The following is a 24,578-nucleotide window of genomic DNA, read 5'->3' on the forward strand; positions in this document are numbered from 1 at the left end:
TAAGGCACTTGGGCAGATTCAGAACTGGTTATCTAAAATATGAAAATTGGGCCACATGATCTTTGAGATAGAAACCTTAATTTCTATCTTTCTCAGTTTCCTTAATAGTAAAATGGAGATAATTAAAGCATTTTCCAAGCTTGTGCAGAACATAAGAGATATTTTTAAAAAATGCTTAGTATATAGTAGATATTTAATATTTTCACTTTATTTTGTAGTCTAGGCTTCCAGAAGTGCCTGTATTTGTTCTGTTGTACCCCACTGCTTCCCAAATGAGCCTGATTACTTTACTCAAGCATTCAGTTCTTTTCTGATTTCCATTCTCCAGATATCTTAGTAAATCAACACAACTCAAGCTTTATCAAATATCTGTTGTACATATATGTGTACTTAAGATATATAACTGCAAAGCTATTTTTAAGGTCTTGTTTGAATATTTAGGATATCATCTGTGTTTCAAAGGATTTGTCTTTGTTTTTTGTTTTCTTAATTATTTCTTAAATTTGGGATCTATGAGAGGAGCAAACTCATCCTTTGATAACTAGATAGATTTAACTCTCTATTCTTCTCACACTAGAGCTGACAAAGGAGGAGGGCCTTAATGAGGTGAACTCTGTCCTTTGTTAAACTTTAGGACCCAGAGGATGGTGAGATGAATTTCCCATAATGGTCCCAAAGGGGCCTGACAACTTAAGAGTGGTTAGTATAAAAGTCAGTGCAGCAGGGTAAAGCTGAAGTTTTACCAGCTGTGAGGCTTTTCTTCCATGATTTTTCTCCTTTGCAGAAATTTTTTTCTCCTCCTATGACAAACTTCAAGTTAACCAGTTTGGAAAAAAGGAAAGGTAATAGATTTTCATGTTATTAGGCTATATGTAATAATTTGCTTTATTATATGTGTTTTCTGTTTCATTTTTCAAATTATAGATATCTTCGTTATAAATTTGTCTTGTTTTTTATTTCTTTGATGTAAGTTTGCTTATGGAAGAGTAATAATGAAGAAATATTTTGGTAAACTTTCAATTCTCTGATTTTTTGGTTTAAATATAAAGTTAATTATATTTCCTATATAGAATTATGTTTAAATCTTTGGGATTATCATTTTATTTGCATGCTAAGAAATTTATTTTATTTTCACTGGTTGTCCCCATCTGATCTAGGGATGTTTCCAAAATGGCAAGCCACTTTCATTCTTGTTTTTACAAAATATAGTATTAGTAAGGCTTATATTTAAACTGTAAATTTTCTTTACAGAAAGCAATTTTTTTTTGATGCCTGGGTTTTGTTGTGGCAAACTAATTGGCATCAAGGCACTAAGTCAATCATTCACTTTAGTATTGAAAAGACGCTGTAATAGAGATATTTGAATGCTTGGAATTTAATCCAGATAGATATCCAGGGTAGGCAACAGTAGCTAAGAAATACTGGGAAAATAGGGGGGCATTAGTCTCAGTTGCTTTATGCTCTGTTCTTGAACATAAATCTCAGCTCTGTTCTTAAATGTTTGGATGATACCTGCCAAGTCACTTTATTTTTCTTGCTCTCCATTCTTGCATCTCTTAGAATTTTTTTTTCACCTCTTCCTCACCTGCACCTCTTAGAATTCTTAGTTAGATTTCAAATTCTCTTCAAGTGTTACCAGTTAATAGTACCCCTCCCCCAAGTAACCTTAATTGGCTTATGCTTTGTTTTTATTCCTATTTAAATCTAGTCTATCCCTGAATAGAGTTATTTTTCTTCTTTAGCTGTTTGAAGACAAGGATTATTATTTGTTTTGTCTTTTTATTTTCTTCTAGTTCTTGACCTTCTTACAGTAAATACTTAATAAGGACTCATTAGCTGGTTCTAAAAATGAAGTCTTTGGACTACGTAATCTCTGATGGCCCTTCTAGTATGATTTCAATTTCAGTTTAGTATTTATTAAATAACCACTATATATGTAAGGAACTATGGAATATTTTTTACTCTGATTTGTATGACTGTTATTTTTGTGTATCACAGAGGCTAACCATACCTTTGCAGAAAGAAAAAGAAAACAGAGATTGACAATCTCTGTTTTCAAAGTTTTTGATCTGGAATTGACTGTCCTTTTAATAAGGGAACTAGGATGCCATCAATTTTGCACCCCCTCTTCCCATTCAAATGGAACAGTTCTACATAAGGATCACTTTAAGGAGTCCTGCCCAGAATGCAAACATGAGTCAGAAATGAAACAAGTATTTCTTTAATGTCACAGAAAAGGGAATCTTAAACAATGAAGAATTGTAGAAAAATTGCATAGAGTTGAAAGACTAGGACATGAACACTTGGGTTGTTTTCAACAATACTTCTCACTGGCTATTTTACATTTCACCTCAATCAAATTTAGCCTGATCAACACTCAAGAGGCAGTTAGGGGGCAAAGTGGGTCTCTTGTTGGGCAAGAAATCAGGAACACTGGAGTTTAAATTTCACCTGAGATTCTTATTTGCTGTATGACTTCTGTTTGCTTCAGTTTCAGCCAACTTTAAAGTGGGGGTGATAAAAACACCTTTGCATTGCTATAATATCAGTAGTGATAATATTTGAAAACCAATTGGGATAATGCTTGTCAAGGACTTAGCACAGTGCCTACTACCTAATAGATGTTTAATCAGTGATTGCTTCTCAGTGGTTTTTCTGGCTGTGGATGAAGTATCTCCTTCTCAATTGGTTCGCAGTGATAAGAAAGCTATTGTTGTTATTACTTTTTCAGTTGCTTCTGTAGTTAGTACCACTTCTTGCATGCTTAGAAAAGGAGAAATGTTAGAAAGGGAGAAATGTCAGATGTATTTAAGTATATCACAAGGTCCTGTAGCTGACTTAAACAAGAGAGAAATTCATCAGGGACACAAGCTTGGTTAGGCTATCATAGGCTAGACTCTGGAGGAATAAGATCTCCAACCAACTCTCCCAGCTTTTTGAATCGCATAAAGCCATCACAGCAGGAAGGGTTCCTACATGATAGATCCCTTCAAAGTGGTGTCATATTTGTAAATAATGAAAGGGAGAGGTTCAGACAGAGTACTATGAAAAATTTCAGGAGGAAGAGATTATCTTTGGTTTCTGTCACAACCATTTATTAATCCTATTTCTCTCCAGTGAAGCAAAGCGAAATAAACATAAACACCTAGAAGTGTCAAAATTCTGTGAGGGAAGGGGACTTTATCTTTTATATTTGCTAATGTCTGGCATATTGTATGTGTTTAATAAGGGCTTGTGAATTGATAAAGCCCATTTTTGCTTTTGAAGACAGTTATTTCTGCTACAGTCTAGTGAGCTCTGTTCCTTTTTATTTTAGCCCAAGTAAACTCCTAGGATCTTATTTTAATTCCCAGTTTCCAAATAAGTCTCTGGTCTTGGACAACAGCTATATCTCTCCTCAGAATTTTAGGGTCAACACTGAGGAGACCAAGGTAATTTTATAGCACCATTAGTTTGAAACTACTGCTGTGCTTCCCTTCCAAAAGGATCAGTTGAGAATAAATGTAGTTAGCTATCTGTAAGTACCTTTTATGTACTTACTATAATGGTTCAGTAAGGACAGTTGATACAAACCATTACCTCAAAAGACTGATAACATTCTAATACAAGTACTTGAAGGCATTAAATGAAGCTAGAGGGAATTGAACTTTAGCTCATATAACATATGTGACAAAGGGGTAACTTGTATCTCCTGGTTGAAGAAAGTATTTTTTTTTTCCACACTAATAGGAATGCTCAAAAATATCTCCTTAAACATGATGTCCTGTAGTCCTGATGGAGATACTTCCACCAGTTACCATGTTGACATTTCCCTGTGGGGGATAATACTAGGACACTGACAGGAAGTTCAAAATCTTTGGGACCTCTCAAAGATTGCAAAGTCCTCCTTCAAAAAGTTTTGAAAGTGTTTTTTTTTTTTTCCCCCCTGGGAAATCTAAGCCTTTTCCTTTTTCCTCTGGTACAATTCTTCAAGGATGTGCTGGACAAGTCATACTTGCTTCAACTTCTCCAATGAATATAATTCTAAATAGCATGGTAACAACATATAGTTGATCCTGGTATGTAGCCAAGTTTCCTATGCTATCTGAACATGATTGTTCTGTAACATCACTCTAGTTTGAAGGACTTGTTCACATTTAGTCTAAAGCCTAGGTTAGATATCAATGCCAAAATGTTAAGAGTTGATTTTGATCATACCATTACTATAGGAAATAATTTCTAAACCCCTTATCATTCCTAGTCATCCACCCCTAGATAACCTTCATTTTGTCAGTGACCTTCTTCAATTGAATGCAGGACTTACTAAGGTTTGGCCAGAGGGGAATGCAGAGGGATTGTCAAATCTGTTTTTCTAGTCAACATCTAGCTAATCATTCCACCTAAAAACAAGGTAGGAGACAGTCAAAGATTAAGATTCTTATTTTGGTCTGTGACCCTAGGAAATTAACTCCTACTAGCGTTTCCTGAATTTTATTCTCTCTGATCATAGTTGAGAAATGTAGGATTTTAACGAGACATAAAAGTCCAGTGATGGAGTATGTCCTTATTTACTGGATCACAGCTGAGACCAGAATTTAGTTAATAAAATTGTTTTTAATTTTGATTTTTATTCTGAACTTAAGAAATTAAACAAGCATTTCCATTTCAAAGTAGATTTAAAAAAAGAAGATTGAACATGAAATTGCAAATCTATTATGTACAACTTGTTTTTCCTTTCAAGTATATAATAATCATGTAACTTTTTTCATCACTCCCCCATTAGATCCAAATATGTATACATACATGTAAAACCATTTATCAGTTCTTTTTTCTCTAGGTGCAGATAACATCTTCCTTCATAGATTATTTGTAGTTAAATAGATTATTTATAATAAAATAACAATCGCTCAAAGTTGTTTTTAAAACAATTTAATTGCTGTTACTATACATCATCATTCTCTTGATTCTACTCATTTCACTCTTTATTCTTTCATGCAAGTCTTGCCATGTTTTCCTAAGGTCATTAGGCTCATCATTTCTAATAGAACAGTAATATTCCATCATGATCACAACCACAATTTGTTGAGCCACTCTTCAGTTGAGGAATTTTCTCTTCCTTTGTATAAATATTTTATATATAAATATTTTTTACATTTTAGAACATGTAAGCTCTGTTACTTTCTCCCTAGTTATCTTGGGAAATAGACCTAATTGTTTTAATGCTGGATTTAAGAGTATACAGGCAGTTTAATAACCTTTGGGCATAATTCCAAATTACTTTCCAAAATGAATGAATTGCTTTGATTTCTTCATTAGAAACCTATTTCCATCCTTTGAGCACATATCATTTGGGGAATGACTCACATTTTTCTATATTTGACAACATTCTTTATATAGTTGAGATAAGAGACTTTTATCTGAATAAAATTCTGTCCCTCTCAGAATTTTCTGCTTTTCTTCTGATCTTGGCTATATCAGTTTTATGTGTGTAATTTTTTTTTAATTTAATGATATCAAAATTATGTACCTCCCAATATTTATATATGTTCATCTATATAAAAAGCTGATAAGTGATATGTTCCATATTTTTCAAATTATCTTGTAACATCTTCCCTTATATTTAGGTGATGTATCCATTTTGACTTGATCTTTGTAAATGGTGTAAGATATTTGTCTATGCCCAATTTCTGGGAAACTACTTTCAGCTTTCCCAATAATTTTTGATCAAGTAATGAATTTTTACCCCCCAAATTAAACTCTTTACACTTGTCAAACTCAAAGACACTAGCATTGGGGGCAGTTAGGTGTCATAACAGGTTGAGCACTGGCCTGGAATCTGAGAAGCCGAGTTCAAATTTGACCTCAAATACTTGACACTACCTCTTTCTCCTTGGAGAAGTTACTTAACCCAAATTGTCTGGCAAAAACAAAACAAATAAACAAAAAACCTACAAAGTTACTCATGTTATTTGTTGCTATAAATTGTATGTTTACTATGTTTTATTGCTCTAACTTTCTATTTCTTAATACTAAATAGTTTTGATCATTGTTTCCTTATGATATAGTTTAAGTTCTGGTACTGTTAAATCTTCTTTACCATTTAAAAAATTAATTCCTTTGGTGTTCTTTTCCCTCTTTAATTAATTAATTTATTTAAAATACAAATACAATATAGGAAAAGAAAACAAAAACATTATCATGTGTACAACATGAGAGGATTCAAAGTATAAAACAATGAATTTCCATTTCAAGAAAATCTATATAATAAATATTACACATTGAATTCAAAGTTGTCCATCTTTTCTTTTCTTTCATATAGGTTTTCTTTTGTTCTCTGCTGTGTATTTTTTACTTTATTCCTTTTCCCTTCCTTCCTTCTCCCCCTACCCCTTACTTTAATTAAGCATGGATATACACACACAAACGCACATTTATATATACATATATCAATATCTATAATCATACATATTTACACACATTTTCATTCTTTCTCTCCTATATAAATATATATATGTTTATATACATATATACATATACATATATATCTGTCTATGTAAGGCCACACTATACTTGTCTGTACTAGTTTTTCTGGATAACATCTTCCTTCAGAAGTCCAAGTCCTTCTGTATTTTTCTAAAACCACCAAATCATCCCTTCCTACACCACACAGCAATATTCCAGCCTTATATTGTCTAGTTATTTTAAATAGCCTAAAACATTTCTGATTAATATGGCTGACATATAGTTTAGTTCCCTTATTTTTTCTTTTGTTAAATCTATTTTAATTTTAACTTTTTCTGAACTCATTATTACTCCTTTTTAATATGATAAATTAATATGATATGATAAAATATATTTCTGAACTTTATTTTATATATTTAACCTACACTTCTTCTAAGGATCCCTTCCTTATCCTCTCCTTCTATTCTTTCCCCTTGCCCTATTGTTGCTACTTGACTCTAGAAGTTTATTGCAATATATATATATATATATATATATATATATATATATGTATATATATAAACCATATATACATATACACAATACATATATATATATATATATGTGTGTGTATTGTGTATATGTATATATGGGAGTGGATTAAAGAGGGAATACATATATATATGTATTCCCTCTTTAATCCACTCCCATTAATCTATACACCTATTACACCTCCCATTTTATTCTTTACCTGTTACATCTTTATAAATTTAGAAAACTTTTATTCCCATCTAAATGTATCTGTTGTTCTCTCTTCAGCTCAGATCTGATGTGAATTGGGTTTCCTCTAAAATTCCCTCCATTATCCTCTCCCTCTCCCTATTCTCTTACCCTCATTTCTTTCTGAATTTAGACAACTTTTGTACTGAAACACACACACATATACATACATACATATGGTTCCCTCTCTTAAACCATTCCTGATGAGAACCCCCAGCCTTTCTCTCCCCTCTTATTAATTTCCAACAGTTCTTCCTCTTTTACCTCATTCATATTAGATGATTACTCTTTTTTGTCTTTTTCTACATGATTTTATTTTTGTAGAATCATATCATACTCAGCTCTACCCAAGTCTTTCTAACTGCCCAGTTATTATTTGAAATGGACCCCTGCAGGACCTTTGTTAGTAGTTAAAGGCAGGGGGCAGAAAAAACAAGATGCAAGGAGCTTGGGTTGGGATAAATAGGATGCCCTTATCCATTTATCCAGGTGGGTGGAGTTTGGGTCCTCAAAAACAAAGTGGGGGAAGCTTGGATCATGCCACATGTTTGCATTTTTGTTTTTGAGAAGATCTGACCAATGGTTAAGGAGTTAACATCCTTCATGAGAGGGTCTAACCAATGGCTAAAGAGTAAACATCCCTCCTCCCCTTTGGGGAGGAGATAACTCTTTCCTTTTTCTATAATTACCCAGTTTATCGTATCTCTTTCAAACCAATCAGTCCTCTGATGTTGTTTGTTACCGTTCTGCTTTTAGGGTAGTCAAGCCCCTTCTTTTGAGAAACAAGTCTGAATTTATTGGTAATTCTTACTTATCAAACCTGCTTTCCCACTGCGCTAAGTACTCTCTTAGACATAGGGTTTACATTTCCACATATAAAACCCAAGCAATTTGTTCTTATTTAGTCTCTTGATGTCTACTTTACATTTCTCTTGCATTTTGTATGTCAAGTTTTCTACTGAGTTTAGGTCTTTTTGAAAAAAAAAATTCTACGTGTTCATTAAATGCCCATTTTTTTTTTCCATGCAAGATTATGAGTAACTTCAGTGGATATTATATGTTTTGCTATAATCCCAGTTCTTTTGTTCTTCATTATATAATGTTCTAAGATCTACAGTCTTTTCATGTAGCTGCTTCTAGGTCTTGTGATAATAACTCTGGCTCAGCTATATTGGATTATTATTTTATTTTTGTTGATTGTAATATTTTCTCCTTGATTTTGGGGTTTTGCAATTTGGCTGTAGGTTTTCTTCATAAGATCTTTCAGGTGATGATTGGTAGATTTTTTTCTACTTATGTTTTCCTCTCTATTTCTAATACTCCCAAGACACTTTTCTTTAATTATTTCTTGTATTATTGTCAAGATTCTTTTTTAAATTGTAGTTTGATTATAGTCTGATTATTCTTAAGTTTTCTCTTCTTGATCTGTTCTTCAGATCACTTTTGTTTAATGAAGTGTTTCACATCCTCTTTTTTTTTTTTCCATTCCTTATGTTTTGTTTTATTATTTCTTGATCCCTTGTAACTTTACTGGCTTCCCATTGCCTACTTCTAGTTTTCAAGGAGTCTTTTTCTTCCTTCTAATTCTGAATTTGGATCTCCTTTTCCAGTTGGTTGAGATTAATTTCATAATCTTCATTTTTTTCTATTCTTATTTTTTTCCTAGTCTTTACTCAGTCTCTCTCATTTGATTTTGAAAGTCTTTTTAAAGTTCTTTAAGAATTTTTTTGGGCAAGTGACCACTTGACAATACTCTTTGCTATAGGAGAGGATCTTTTTTGCTTCACTATTCTTTAAATATGAACTCTATTCTTCTCTCTTCCTATAGTAACTTCTATTGCCTATTCTTTTTATATTTATAGCATCCTGTTATTATCACCTCCATTCCTGGCCTCAGGTCCTCCTTCAGTTCTCTCCTTGGATTTGAAACCTGAAAGTAATAGCTCTATCCTTCTTTTAGTGCCCATAGCCAGCAGCATGTCTACTCCACTGCTTCTGCATTCACGAAGTATAAGCTGTTTTCTTCTCAACCAAGACTCCTTCTCAGCAGCATTTGGGTCTGGAGTCTCTTATTAGTAGTGGTTCCCTCTATCTGTCCCTTCTCAGACAACTCCCCACACTGTTCCAGAGATGAAAATTCTTGTGGTAGGGTAGAAGCTCCCACCTTGGCTAGGCCCAGGGCTGGCTGTTTGTTGCTTCACGTGAGCTAGCCTGGAATTGTTTACACTTCACAGTAAAAACCTTTGTGCTAGAATCTATTTTGCTTCTCCAGATCTTCTCCAGAAGGACCACTGTGATGCCATAATTCTTGTTTATTTTTTTTTATCTATTCTATGTTTGTTCAAAAATATGCTATTTTTTCTTGCTTGGGGGTGAAATCTGGGGAACTTGGAATTTTTTGACCTACTCTGCCAACTTCTCCAAATCCTCTCCATTCTCTTCTGTTCTTGACCTTTTGTTCTTCCAAAAGAATTTTGCTATTATTTTTATAACTTAATAAAATAATAAATAATAATTTATTTGGTTTGGCATTGAATATGTAGATTCATTTAAATAAAATTGTCATTTTTGTTATATTGGCCTTGTTTATCCATGGACAATTAGTTAATGTTTCTATAATTATTTAAATCTGGTTTTATTTGTATAAATTTTTTCTAATTTTGTTCATATGGTTCCTGTGTTTGTTTTGGCATATGTACTCCCAGGTATTTTATTTTTAGTTTATGGGGAAAAATGCATTTCTACAACATAGTACAATACAAAGGATAGTTGTTTGAAACTGCAAATCTAATATGCACAATCTGCTTTGCTTTTCAAATATACTCTATATTTAAGTAGTTTTATTTTTTTTCCTTCCCTTCCCCCATATGACTATCATTAGATACAAATAAATATACACACAGGTATATGTTTGTAAAGTTATTCTCTGCAAACTTTTATTTATCATTTCTTTCTCTGAATATAGTGTCTTCACATATTTTTTTATGTTTACATTGGTATTATAATGAAGAGAATTATGTATTCACTCAAAGACATTAATAAAACAATATTGCTGGTTTATTGTACATAGTGTTCTCTAGGTTCTGATCCTTTGAGTCTTCATTATTTTGTGTAAGTTCATCCATGTTTTTCTAAACATGTTTTTCTATTCCATCACAATTATATACCACAACTAATTCATTCTCCATTTTATGGGCATCCCTGCGATTTCTAGTTCTTTGCAACCACAAAGAGAACTACTATAGGCATTTTATAAGATGTAGGTTCTTTTCTCTTTTCCTTAATTATATTTACAAATAAGCTTAAGTAGTAGTATTGCTGTCAAAGAGCCAAAAGCATAATTCCATATTGCTCTCCAAAATGCTTAGATAATTTTACAATTTTGCGAACAAAATTAGTGTCCCAATTTTTTCCACATCTTTCCAACATTTGTCACTTTCCTCTTCTGTTATTATACTCAATATAACTATAAAATGATATCTCAAGATTATTTTAATCTCCATTTTTCTAATCAATAATCATATAGAACATTTTTTGATTTTTTTTATCTTAATTCTGCATGTTCTTATCCTTTGACCATTTATCAATAGGGAAAAGACTTGTATTCTTGTGGATTTGACAAAGTTCTTTATATTTTTGAGATGTGAGACCTTTGATAAATTCTATAATTATTTTTTGCAATTTTCTGCTTTCCTTCTAATCTTGACCATATTGGTCTTATTTTTCCAAAACCATTTTAATGTAATATAATCAAAATTATCCATTTTATTTTGATATCTGTTGTTTATTAATATTATTCATGTGTTTATAAGTCTAGTAAATATGTTCTGTGTTTTTCTAATTTTCTTAGAAAATCTTTACATATAGATCATATATATATATTTTGAACTTATCTTGGTAAATTGTATGAGATAATGATATATTCCCAGTTTCTGCCATACTACTTTCTAGGTTTTCTAACAATTTTTACCAATAATTAATTCTTATTCTCAAATCTTAAATTTTTGTGCTTGTCACATACAACATTATTATGTTTATTTGCTCCTGTAAATTCTATGTTTATTCTGTTGATCTAGATATTTCTTAGCCAGTATAAGATAATTTTGATAATATAGTGCCTTATAATGTAGTTTAAAATCTGGTACTGCTTTCTATGTTGAATTTTTCATTTAGTTCTGTTCTATTTTGTGATACCTAAATAATACCTAGAATATCTAAAAATACCTACTAGTACTTAATACCTAAATACCTAAAAATCTTTCAGTTTATAAAATATTCACTTTTTTTCATTTAGCTTTTCTGGGTAAGTTGTTTTTGGTCTCAACCACAGTTGCTTTTTAAAATATAATGTCCCTAGACCTATAGTGTGTGAAGCTTCTAGGTTTTGTATAATCCTGATTGTAGCTCCTCAGTATTTATTTTTTTTTTATTGTTGCTTATAATATTTTGACTCTGATATTGTTAAATTTTCAATATGGAATCTCTTTCATGTGGTAATTCATGGATTTGTTCTTTGTCTACTTTATCTTGTTTAAAACTATAGGACTATTTTCCTTAATAATTTCTTGTAATATTGAATTAAGGTCCTTTATTTTTTAAATGTAACTTTCAGGCAGTCCAACAACCTCTTTGTTTTCTCTCCTCAATCTGTTTTCCATATTGTTTTCTAATGAGATATTTCACATCCTCTTTTGTTTTTCATTCTTTGATTTTATTATCCCTTGGTGTCTCATGTGTCATTTGTATTGCCTTGCTTGATTCTTTTTTTTAAGGAATCATTTTCATCTATACATTCTTGTATCCTTTTTTTCCCTAGTGATAATTCTCTTTTCATAATTTTCTTTATTTTTTTAGATTGCTCCCCCCCCTTCCAAATTTTCTTCAATCTCTCTTGGTTGGCTCATTGTTTGCTTTGTTCTTGAACAGGACCAAATGATATCACAATATAGTGAGTTAAGTTACATGTGTCTGACTGTGGCTGGTCAGACCAATATAAGCTACCTTAGAATGCTCTACCATAGGATAGGTACAAATAAATCATGTGAACATTTGGGATGGAGTCTCTAAATGTGCACATCTCATGTTTCTTTTGAACTGCTTTAGTAATGCTCATAGAGCATAGCATGTCAGGCTGGTATCTCTCATGTCACACAATCAATTCTAAAGTTATTCAGTTGAGACTCTGAAGCTCTCTTTTATTTGATTTTTGAAGCCCTTTTAAAGTTCTTCCAAAACCTCTTTTTGGGCTTGTGACCATTTGGCATTTCTCTTGAAGGTAGAAAACTTTTAAAAATTTCACTATTTTTCTCTGCATTTGGATTCAGATCTTTTCTATCCTCATAGTAGCTATCTAACAAAGGGTTCTTTCTCTTTTGCTTACTCATTTTTGTTTTTATTTTATTTTTTTTAACAGTTTATCATGCAGTTTTGTTCTAGTACTGGGATGTGAGTAATGATGCCCTAAATAGATCTCAGGTCCTTCTTAACATTATTTCTGAACTCTGTCCAGTGGCCCAATCTCAGACACTCTTCTCCCCCCCTTAGCCACGGCCAGGTCTCCCAGCCACTCCATCCCACAAAGGCTCTTACTCCCTTCAGTTCCTCCCATGACTGCAAAATTCAGTTGTTCTCTCTACTCTGGATCTGAAAGCAGAGATTCTACTATCTCAGCAGAGTTCCCATCTCTCTGCTACTAGTCTCAATGACATAAGCTTACTGCTTCTTGTCAGTGCAGCTGAGCCTGGCATCCAGAGGCAATGGAAGGTCCTTCAATCTTCCCTTACTTAGCTGTCTGACTTCCACACTGTCAATAGGGTGAAAGATTTTAGGGCCAAGATTACTTCCCTAATTTAACTGCCTATCCCCTCTTCATTGTTAATATCATGGTGTAGAACTGGAAGTGTTTGCACTTTAATCAATCAAACCTCAGCTTTGGAATTCTAGTGGTCTTAGGAGGACAAGTACTTTACCCCTGACTTTTTTTTTTTGGCTCCTCTACTTTAATTTTGAGGTAATGATCTGTCTATTTTTGTGTAAGAAATTTAGAAAGCATGGTATTTTCTGACCTACTCTGTCATCTTTCCAGAATCCTTCCTATAAATTTTAGTTCTTTAATAATAAGGGAAGGCTCTTTTTGGGGCTTCCCTTGCAAAGTACTAGAGTGCAGTATAGTTCCTGAGGAGCTTTCTGGATTTTCTTCTGTAATGAAGTTGCATGTCAGTTGCCTCTTTTTGTTATTCTGACCACCCAGACTAGAGAATGATTTGGAGATGATATCTGACAAATAATAAATTTTAAGAAGTAAAATCAACTTTTGATTTTTTAAAAATGTCACTTCTCCAAGTTTCTCTTGTGAATACTGACAGATCATTTATACATTTACATATACTTATATGGACTTATATACATTTATACTATACATATATCATTATATATAAATAAATCCATATTTAAAAATGAAATAATCATATGCCTTATGTATATTTTCTGACAGTCCTTAAAGGTGAAATTTATTTTTATTTTTATTTCATTTTTCTTATCGGATCTTTGCTATGTAATGATGTATAAGCAGTGTGATCATTTTATTTCCTAGCTTTTGCTTGTTTTCTTGAACTGTTCAAGACTCTGAAAAGTCTCTACCTTAAAGCCAAAAAACTCACATGGATATGGAAAATCTGCCTAAAGTCTTCCCTTAAAGATAAACGATTTGTTTCTTCCATCCCAAACTTTCTTCTTCTACATCCCAGTGATTCTTAATCCTTGTGAATCATCATACTCCAATTCTCAATCACCACTACCCTTATTTTCATCCCATTTATCCTTGCCCCCTTCAAAACGTCTCACTACAAAACTACCCATGCCTTTTAATCTGCTCTCTGAAATACTTGCTTCATAGGCAACAAATTTACTTTCATTTAAATTTTTTACTTCCCAACTTCTTTCATCCTTTTTTATTTCACTGAGACTTAGCTTTCTTTTAAAAGTATACAGACTCTAGTTACTCCTGAGTACTGACTGCATTTTCACACATTCACCCAGTAAAGGACATTTTAAATACTATTTGCTTCCTCTTACCATTTTTAGATTCTGCCTCTACTATAATAGATTAGTATTAGTGTGATTAGTAACTAATCTCTTCTACTTTGAAGTTCACTCAGTCCATATCTATCATCCAGTCAAAATTCTGGTAGTTAGATGTCTACTGACCTGTAGGATATATTCCTTTTCTCAGTAAGTTCAGTACCTATCTCAGTATTCCTGGTCTGCCCTTATACTTGGAAACTTCAATATACATATGATATTCATTTTAAAGCCCTAACCCCTCATTCCTTAACTCACTCATTTCCTATGAATTTCCCATTTGCTCAGTCTTAGCCATACATACAAGATGGTCATATCCTTATGCTTGCCATCACTTCCATGTTCATGAACTTTGAAATTTCCTTATCTGATCACAATTTATTTATATTCCAATTTTCTTTCTGTCTTATTACTCAAATATTTGTTCTTTGTTCACACTGTGACCTTCACTTCCTTAACCACTTATTTCTCTCTCATACCATCAAACATCCATTAGCTGCATTCTCTTCCTTTCTCCATGTTTACTCCTTGGTGAAACAATTCAACTCCACACTCTTTTCTTTTCTTGAATCCCTTGCCTCCTTACCAAGTCTTGCCTTACCAAGATTGAGATCACTCTCAAAATTCATTACCTTTGTTTCTAGAAACATGCTTCTGAACAAAGTTAGAAACAAATGTTTTAAAACCATACTGAGTGAGTCAATTTGCATTTTATAACCTCAGTTGTGCCTTCACTCTTTAAAGGTGATCCTTTCTACAACTCTTTAAGTCTTTTACCCCCTTACCACACTTGCATTGTCCCTTAAATCTCCCATGAATCCTCCTCTTTCCCATTCTTTTACCTGAGAATTTACTTCCTATTTTACTGAAAAAAATTGACATATTTCAGAGAGTTACATCTTCTTCTAGTTCCTTATCTCACATTACTCATTTCACCTCTCTCACATGAAGGGGTGACCTTTCTTGCCAACCTCACCTCTTTCTCTATATATGGATGATCCCATCCTATCCTGTACTTGCCAGATTACTTTTTAAAAAGCATCCTTATTCTCTCACCTTCAGTTTTTCCCATGTAATGATTGACCCACTTCTGCCTATAATATGCCCATGTCAATCTCAAAAGAACCCTTTACTTAATCCTATACCCCTAATATCCTCCCATATCTCTCCTTACTTTTGTAGTTAAACTACTTGAAAAAAGTTGTTGAAAGTGCCATCAATTTCCTCTTAGTCTCTTAACTCCATACTTTGGCTTTTAATCTTATCATTTTACTGAAACTACTCTGTTCTAATTTGCCAGTGATCTACCAGCTGGTAAATCTAATGTCTGTTCTCCATTCTCATTCTCTTTGATCTCTCTTCATTTTTTGGCTCTATTAATCTCTTTTCCTTGATATACTCTTTTATCTTGGTTTTTGGGATAGCACCTTCCTTGTTCCCCTTTTCCCTATCTGGTCACTCTTTCCCAGTCTCCTTTGCTGAATTTTCATCCAGATGATCTACTGATAAATATGAGCATGCTATAGGATTCTATGTTGGTCCCTTTTCTCCTCTAGTTCTATAGTATTTTGCCTGGTGATCTTATCAGCCCACATTGATTTGATTATTAAATCTGAAAATGCTTCTCAAATCTTTCTGTTTTCTCTTACTTTTCTACAGACTTCATCTCACATCTCCAAGTGCTTATTAGAAATATTGAACTGGATCTACTGTGGACATGTTAAACTCAACATATCAAAACTAAACTCATTATCTTGCCACCATAATCCCCCTTCAAACTTCCATATTACTGTCTAGTGTACTATCATTCTTTTTGTCCTCTAGGGTCACATTTTAGGTATTGTTTTCATTCTATAATCTTCACTCTCTTGATCGCCTGTCATACAGTCTATTAACAGGATCTGCCAATTTTTAAATGCATAGTCTCTCCTACATATATCCCTTTCTTTTCTGTGATATTGCCATAACCCTGGAGCCAACGCTTATTTCCTTAAACTTGCATCTCTTCCACCAGGAGTCTTCTGGTTCCTCTTGTCTGCCACAAATTTCCACTCCAATTGATTCTCCATTTAGTTATTGAAGTGATCTTCCTAAAGTTGAAGTAAAGCCATATCTCATCCCTCCCTGTATTGCAGCTCCACTCCTAGAAAAATTCAATAAACTCCAATGACTTCACCATTGCTTCCAGGACGTTCAAAATCCTTTATAACCTGCACTACCCCATCCCTAACTTTTATTCTTATGTTTTACAACTCTCACCTTGATCATGTATTATTTGATCTAGGGATGCTGGCTTCCTTGCTGCCCCTTGAACAAGTATATTTGTCTCTCAGTTCTAAGTATTTACTTGGGTCTTATCCAATTCTTAAAATGATCTTCCTCATTTCTACTTCCTGACTTTCAGGAAGTCTTAGTGAGCCAATTTTTGATAATAAATTGTTGCATCCTACTTATACTCATTTTATTTCTCTCCTAGAATTAATACTCTGAAAGACGACTTTACCAGGTCTTAATTTAACTCATTGAATTCTTACTGTTATAGTTATATGTTGTTTTAATGGACCCTTATAAATAATAAAATCATGCAAAATCATCACACCACCTGTCTAAATATTCAGTACTCTACTTGTATTTTATGGGTACTTTGTGGTCACATACAATACAAAATTTTCAGTGATTTTCAGTGATTTTTTCCAGTGGTATATTTCAGTGATTTTGTTATTCCATGATTTGCAGTCAGTCATATAGAATCAGAAAGAATTTATATTTATTTGTATCAATGAGTATCAATGAGAATGTATCAATAAGGAATGTTTACTCATTGAAAGTAATGATCAATTTTTCATACAAACCAGCCCATTATCTTCATTCAACTTTTGGCTGGTTGTTAATTGTCTATATGTGGCAACTGTTGAAGATATATATTAAAATTAAACTACTCAAGGGTCTTCCTATCCAACCAGATGTCATTGACTGGGCAGTTGGTATCTTTTATTTCTTTGTGGATTGTTATAAGCTGGTTCTATAAGATTCTTGGCTATTGTTGAATTTGCAAGAATGGTAGGAGTAAAGTCACTTAGGTAATGATGCTCGAAAGAAATAAGATAACCTGTTTCATTATGATTTGAACTGATTAAATATCTAATTATTCTGGGTGAGAGAATTATTTGAGTAAGATCATTTTTACTGAAGAAAGTGAGCTGGGAATAATATTCCAGAAATTAAATTATTTCTTGAGGTAGGATCATACATTCTAAACAATTGGTTTTATTGGTACTAATCAGAAGCTAGTATGTTATTTTGTTCAAAATTTAACTGTACTTGTGAACAAAGAATCTTTCAGGCAAGCCATATGATATAATGTAGAGTGCTGTGCTTAAGGCAAGGAAGACCCTGGCCTTGACTTGAACACTTAACCCTAGTATCTGTGTGATCCTGAGAAAGCATCTTAGCCCCATTTGGCCTTAATTTCCTAATCTGTAAAAAAGGGAATAATAGTAACACCTGCCTCATAAGGTTGTTATTGGGATAAAATGATATATATTTTTCATATTTCACTTATATATCATATAATATATACATAATTGATGAGATGTATTATGAGATGATATATGTATCAAATGAAATTACTTACACATGTATGTGTATAAATACATGTATCACTTCAAAATCTTGTGGTGCTACACAAACAAATGTGAGCAATTATTAAATCTACTTTAGTTGTAATGGGATATTTTGTAGAAAATATAGCCATATATTTCGTGTTTTGATTATATTTAGATTTTTGAGTGACTGTAGAAAAGTTCTAGTTCTTCTATTAAGAGAATTACAAATTTACCAAATTTGTCTTTTTTTTTTTTTTTTTTTTTCCAGATTTGGGGCCAGCAAAAGATAAGGGACCTTATTTAGGTATAACCTTTCTCTCAGGTCATACCTAAATAAGATTCCTTATCTTTTGAATACATGATCCCAGGATTATCTTTAGAGACAGACTTTCAGAGCAAGTCTGAGTATGATTGGGAGCAGGAAGTTGTGAGGGACCAAGAAAGCAAGGAAATGGAAGTAGTGTCATTTGAAGTTTTTAGATAATTAACTTTTTGAACTAGAGGACAAAAAGTTAATTTTAAATGATCTGATTGATATTGATATTGATTTTGAACCCAGCACTTAACAAGTTCAGGGTTTTTTTTCCCCGTTGGAGATGATTTCTGATTTCACACTCTCTTTTTTCTCATGATAATGTGTTTATTTTGCCTTGATGGCAAAATCTTCCATATAAAACTGCTGTTGAGAGTCACTATTGTATGTTTACTAAATAGTTTGTAGCATCTAAAGTCTTTGCATGTACTCTATATCCCCTTGTTCCTCATTTTCTTATAATTTCTTCATGATTTTGAGTGAAAGAATGAAGAAAACTAGTGCAAAGTTTGTGTGTGTGTATGTGGTATGTGAGGCAAACAGAGAGATCTGGAGGAAACACAGACAAACAGCCAGAGAGAAATAGAGAATGAGGGGAGAAAAAATGGACAAGTTACTAATTTTTGGCCTCAGCTAAGATTTTGTTCCTTTTTTTGTTCTCAGCATCTGTTTCCTTCCTCCAACTTTATTTATATAACTTTATTTATAATCTGGTAAATACATACCCTCATTTGATTAACCAAATGTTTGATCTAAAAGGGCTAAGATACTGTTTATCTTCCAGAACACTGATCAGAACTTTTCTGTGATTCTGCAGAATGAGCAGTATTGTACAAGATGCTTCTCTTCACAAAGAGGACCTGGTTGCCAGGCAGCTTTACCAGAAGGCATTGAAACTTGGTCAGAAACTCAACATCATCATCTCTAAAAGCAGCAGTACCAACCAAGATGTTTTCAAACCCTATAGCCTCACACTAAGGAATCGGATTGAACAGCTTTGCATTAAGATTATGTTTCTGAACCCAGTGCAGTATGGAGAGAAAGCAGAAGAACTCCTATGGATAAATGTGTATTATAATATCATCCTGTTAATGTTTAGGAATAGAACACATCACATTAATGTATGTGATGTTGACTTGAAAACACACTTAGAAAAAGGAGTCATGTTTTACCAAAATCTTTTCTCCTTCCTTCAAGAACATTATGAGCTAGAACCTGAAAGCAACTGGACTCACAAAAATATTATAGACTGCAGGCGAGTAGTGCTTGCCTCAGAGAAGGAAGTGGAGTGGGCCCGAATGGCCTGCTATCACTGTCTGCTGTATTTGGGAGACCTGTTTCTCTTTCACAGTCGTATTAGATGCAGAGATTTTAAGGCGAGGGCTATAAAACATTATTTTCAGGCTTTATCTATGGCCCCACATATGGGGAGCCCTTATAATCGGCTAGCAAATTTAGCTGGTGATAACTATTACCATGTAAGTGCAGCTTTCTTCTACCAGTGTAGTATCCAGTCAGAAGTGCCTGCTAGGGATGCATCCTTTTACCTCAGAAGTTTATATGTCAAGGTTGTGGAAATGTACAACCAGATGATGACATCTTCAGGACAGGAGAGGTGTGAACCCAATAAAAGACTACTAGTGAGCTTTTTGTACCTTCAGAACTTCCTGCAGCCTGACAGCTGTATGGACCCCAGACTGGCTTTGTTGTCTCAGTCCATACTGGAGGACTTCCGTCTCTACCTCTCCAGTGAGATCAAAGGGGAGCACAAAAATGGCTTCTCCCTACCAGATCACGTCATTTTTCACATGGTGACTTTATGTGTCATGAGTGTATACAGCCTGAAGAAGGCTGTGGGGGTTTCTCAGAGCAGGGCTGCCATCATCTTTATTTTAGTGTTATTCTCTCATCTTGTCCATCATGTGAATATAAGCATCCAGTCAGAGTTGGATGGAGTGAGTGTCTCAGAGCTCCAGAAGACTGATTGTATCCAGAGGAAAAAATCAACCTTTCTAGCTCATGATTTTGATTTGAATACATCTTTGGACAATTCTCAGTTTGCCTCCTCCTCTGAACGTTGTTATGGTTATATTTTGGGAGCTTCAGAAAATGACAGTAACCAAAGCCATATTTCATTAGAAGAGAATGATGACTGGGAAGAGGAAATATTCAGTTTTAGCAGTTCTACTTCAGACTCCTCCATGGAGAATGAAGTCTACTGCCCACTAATTCTAGATAAGCTGCTGGAGTTAAGAGATAGTTCAAGGTCTCAAGCTCTCTTAAGGGGAGGTTTAGGAAACTTTAATTTTCCCTTTATTGGGGAGATAGATACTTCTAAAGCAATGGGTAATCATAAATTCCAAACCTCACAAAATGCTCTAAGGAAGTCTTGCTCAAAACTTAGAGCTGTCACTAGTAAGAAGCATCTAGAGTGTGACAAACTTAGGAACACAAGGGAAAGAGAGCTTAGTAGTAGTAGGCAGGCCTGTCTTAAACGTAAGCTCAGGAAAAAGCTTTGCTGTTTTGCTACTCAGAAACTGTTCTACACCATCAAAGTGTTCCTGGACTGGCTTTGGATTGATCCAGATCTCACTTTGGAATGCACACATAGCTCTCCAAGTTTATGGAGCCACCTGGCTGTATTGCTGAATTTACTGCCCACCATAGAAGAATATCAAGAAGCCCAACTTAATTTGTCCAGTCACATTTGGGACTTGGTATTGATTAGTGAGAAATCAGACCTCCCCATCTCTCTGCTGCTCCCTGAGGACTCACGTATATGTAACCTCTTGCCAATGAAGTCAGCCCGCAAATCAATTTGCTTTATGCAGGTCCCACCCCTACTTAGTCCCTTAGAGAAGGGCATTTTGTATACTTGCTTCCTACGCAGCTTTGGTAACTTTGCTGCCCAGCTGCATGATAGCCTCCTCAGATTCTTCCCCAGCCTGGGCATCTTCAGAAGCATAGTTTCAGCTAAGAGCCCCCTGAAGAGACAGAAGGCTTCATTAAATATCTTTGTGAAGAATGGGTCTCAGCAGCTATTCGATCCAGAATTGTCTTTTGTGTATGCTCGAAGGATGCTACCTCTTTATCTGGTTCCTGACACCCAAGCACTCTGTCAGTACTTGCCAATCATCCAAGAACTTATCATGAATGACGGTTTTATTGTGATTATCTCTAGCATTGTTATTGATGAACTAATTTTCCTGAAACACAAAGAACCTGGAGCTTGTGCTGTCATCAGTTTATTAACGGACAAGATGAAGGAAAAAAGTCACCTATGTTTCCAAACAAATGCTGGGAAGAAGGATGTAAAATCCAGCATGAATAGGAAAAACCCTGAAGCAAGGGATTTGAATAAGATTCTGGAGGAATGTAAAGGCCTAGTGAGGGGTCTCACCTCTGATACTGATGACCGTAGCCACAGGATGAATATCCTTACAAGTATTGTTGTGAACAATCCCAGTACTTTTTGTCATCCCCTGTTGTCAGATTTTCAGACTTCTGCCACTATCTCAGTAGAAATCAAACACATTCTACAGTTCTATAGAGAATGGAAGATGATCAACTAAGTCTTCCTCATTTCCCCCAGAATATACATACAGGAACATTTTTTTCTTGCCATTCTCCTGTAAGAACATGGTGTTTGTGGGTTAAAAGATAATGAAGAAATTCCTTATCTTGTTAAACACTATAGTGATTCCCAGAAATCTGTTCAATGATTTTCTGTGTTCAGTTTTGCTAAAAACATTGGAGATCACTTCTTGATATAAGGAATGAAACTATCTTAATATCCACTCTTACTGTGGTATTTTGGCAGGTAAAATGGGATATTCATTTCAACCTAGCCCAGATCAATTTCTTTTTATTTTAAAGAATCCTTTATTGATAATATCACATGTTTAAAGATGATACTCTGAATCATGTGAGTTCATTTTAGCTATTTTAACAATAAATTATTGATTTTAATGATTATGATTGTTTTTGCTTTCATTACTTTCTCCACTGATTGCTGATGCTTTTTGTTTCTTTCTTCAATCTTCCCAACTTCTCTTTCCAGATTTAAACTATTTCTTCTCTTTTCTAGCATTTTCTGACTTGGCACACACCAAGCTATGTTGTTTTTTCTCCTCTTGAATTTCTATACAATTTTATTTGTATTATTTAAAGTTAGATCAGACAGTGTTAACCTCCTGTTTCATGAGCTCCATTGGCACCTTTTTGCCACCAAAATCAAATATTAAATCTTCTCTTTGGTATTAAAGCTCTTCATAGCCTGGTCCTTTTCAAGTTTTCCAGTGTTCTCATACTTCAGTGTCATACTCATACTCAGTTCTCATACTTTAGTCTCATACTCATGTCTAACATCTATTTGGTAAATAGCTAATCTCATTGTCTTATAGCTAATCATTAAAAGTTGTTTCTCTATTAAAATGTGAGTTACTTTAGGTCAGGGACTGTATTTTGCTTTTATATCTCTTTCATTTAGCTCAATATCTGGCAAATAGTAAATATCAAATACTTTGGTGACAAACACTCATATTATCTCTTATATGCTTATTTAAATGTGAGCTTGACAGTTATCCACTTGAGACTTATTCTGATATGTAAGATTTGCCCTTTTTTTTGTTTTGTTTTGTTTTGGTAAAACTAATTTTTCCAATTAGAAAAGAAAAAATAAAAACAACCCCCCCCAATCTTCCTTCTTTTTCTCCCTTCTCCTCTTTCTTGCCATGAGTATTAAATTAAAAACAAAACAAAACAAAAACCTTCCGTTACAAATATTTATAGTTAAGCAAAATAAATTTCCACATTGCTCATGACTGGAATCTAAATCTAGATATGTGCCTAATTCTGTACCCTTGAGTCAGCTATCTATTGAAAAGTGGATATTATTTTTCATCATTATTCCACTGGAATTTTGATTAGTCACTTCACTGATCATTCTAAGTCATTTAAAGGTGATTTTCCATACGACATTGTTGTCATTTTATAAATCATTCTGGTTCCATTCACTTTATCATCCATTAGTTCATGCAAGTATCTTCTGCTCTCTCTGAAATTGTTCTTCATCAATTCTTACAGCACAATAGTATTAGATCATACTTGTTCAGCAATTTCCCATCAGATGCTGGTGCAGTAGGGAAGACCTGAATTCAAATCCAACCTCAGACACTAATTGTGTGATTCTTAGCAACTCAATTTTCTCAACTACAAAATGAAAATAATAATTAAACTTATATGCCAGATTGTGAGGATCAAAAATAACATAACACTTATAAAGTACTTAGCACAGCACCTATCAAATTAATGCTTGTTTGTTTTCCTCCTTCCTTCCTTTTCTTTTTCTCATTTCGTGCCTTTTTCCCTCCCTCCTTAAAAAAGAGCTTTAAGTATTTTTGTACTTCCATAATTCACATTCCTCCTTTCCTTTCTTCTTTTAAGGTCTTCAAGACCTAATAAGACCATTCATTAAAGGTCATATCTTCCCACCATATGATTATACTCATGGATGTTAATCTTGGTTGTAAGCTTACATTCTTTGCCCTCTAGAACATAATACTCCTTTATAAACATGGCTGCTAGCTCATGTGATTTCAACTGTGACTCCTCAATACTTTTTTTTTTTTTTTTTTTTTGACTGTTTAAAGTTTGTCTTTTGGTCTGGAAGTTCTGGACTTTGGTTACAATATTTCTGGGAGTTTTCATTTTGGGATTTCTTTCTGGAAATGATTGGATTCTATTTTTGTTTTACTTTCTGATTCTAAGAGGTCTGTACAGTTTTATGATTTCTTGAAATATGTTGTCTATGCTTTTTTGTTCTTATTCATGGCAACAAACTAGTATGATGATTTTTATAGTCTCTCTTTTCAATCAGTTTTCTAGATTATTTTACTATGAAAAGCCTTTATGATTTTATTTTAGTATTTCTTATTTTCTCATGTTGTCACTAGATTCTATTTAGTCTATTTTAATTTTCAGGAAGTTTTTGCTTGGGCAATGTTTTGCACCTTTTGTGTCGTCGTTAATTCCTTTTCCAATTTTTTTCTCTATAGCGATCATCTATTTATTGTTTGACCATTTTCTCCTCTAGCATTCACATTTCATTTATAAAACAATTTTTTAAATTATTCATCTCTTCTAGGAATTCTACTTGAATTTGTATGCAAATGTTTTTCTTTGGATTTTGCTTGTAAATATTTTTGAGTAGTATTTTTTCTTTTGGGTTTGTGTCTTGAGCCTTTCTATTACCACAGTAACTTTGTATTGTATGATTCTTTTTAGTTTGTTTATTTTCTCTTTAAGCTGCTTTATGTTTTGACTTTAGGTTAAGGCTAGGCTCTGCAATTTTTGTAGAAAAGATTTCGACTTGGTCTACT

General features: G+C 33.6%; 1 protein-coding gene across 1 annotated transcript; it reads left to right on the forward strand.

Moving 5' to 3' along the window:
• Nucleotides 1-666: 666 nt before the first annotated feature.
• Nucleotides 667-22,170, forward strand: LOC100926541 (protein SMG5-like). The gene is made up of 2 exons (XM_012541770.2): nucleotides 667-842; nucleotides 19,016-22,170. Exon 2 carries the CDS (start codon nucleotides 19,017-19,019, stop codon nucleotides 21,768-21,770), a length of 2,754 nt encoding a protein of 917 aa, XP_012397224.1. The 5' UTR covers nucleotides 667-842; nucleotide 19,016; the 3' UTR covers nucleotides 21,771-22,170.
• Nucleotides 22,171-24,578: the final 2,408 nt, after the last annotated feature.

The sequence above is a fragment of the Sarcophilus harrisii genome, chromosome 1 (genome assembly GCF_902635505.1).
Source record: "Sarcophilus harrisii chromosome 1, mSarHar1.11, whole genome shotgun sequence".
Taxonomy (NCBI): Eukaryota; Metazoa; Chordata; class Mammalia; order Dasyuromorphia; family Dasyuridae; genus Sarcophilus; species Sarcophilus harrisii.

Coding starts and splice junctions, on each gene's coding strand:
- LOC100926541 (XM_012541770.2), top strand. CDS start 19,017: ATGAGCAGTATTGTACAAGATGCTTCTCTTCACAAAGAGGACCTGGTT.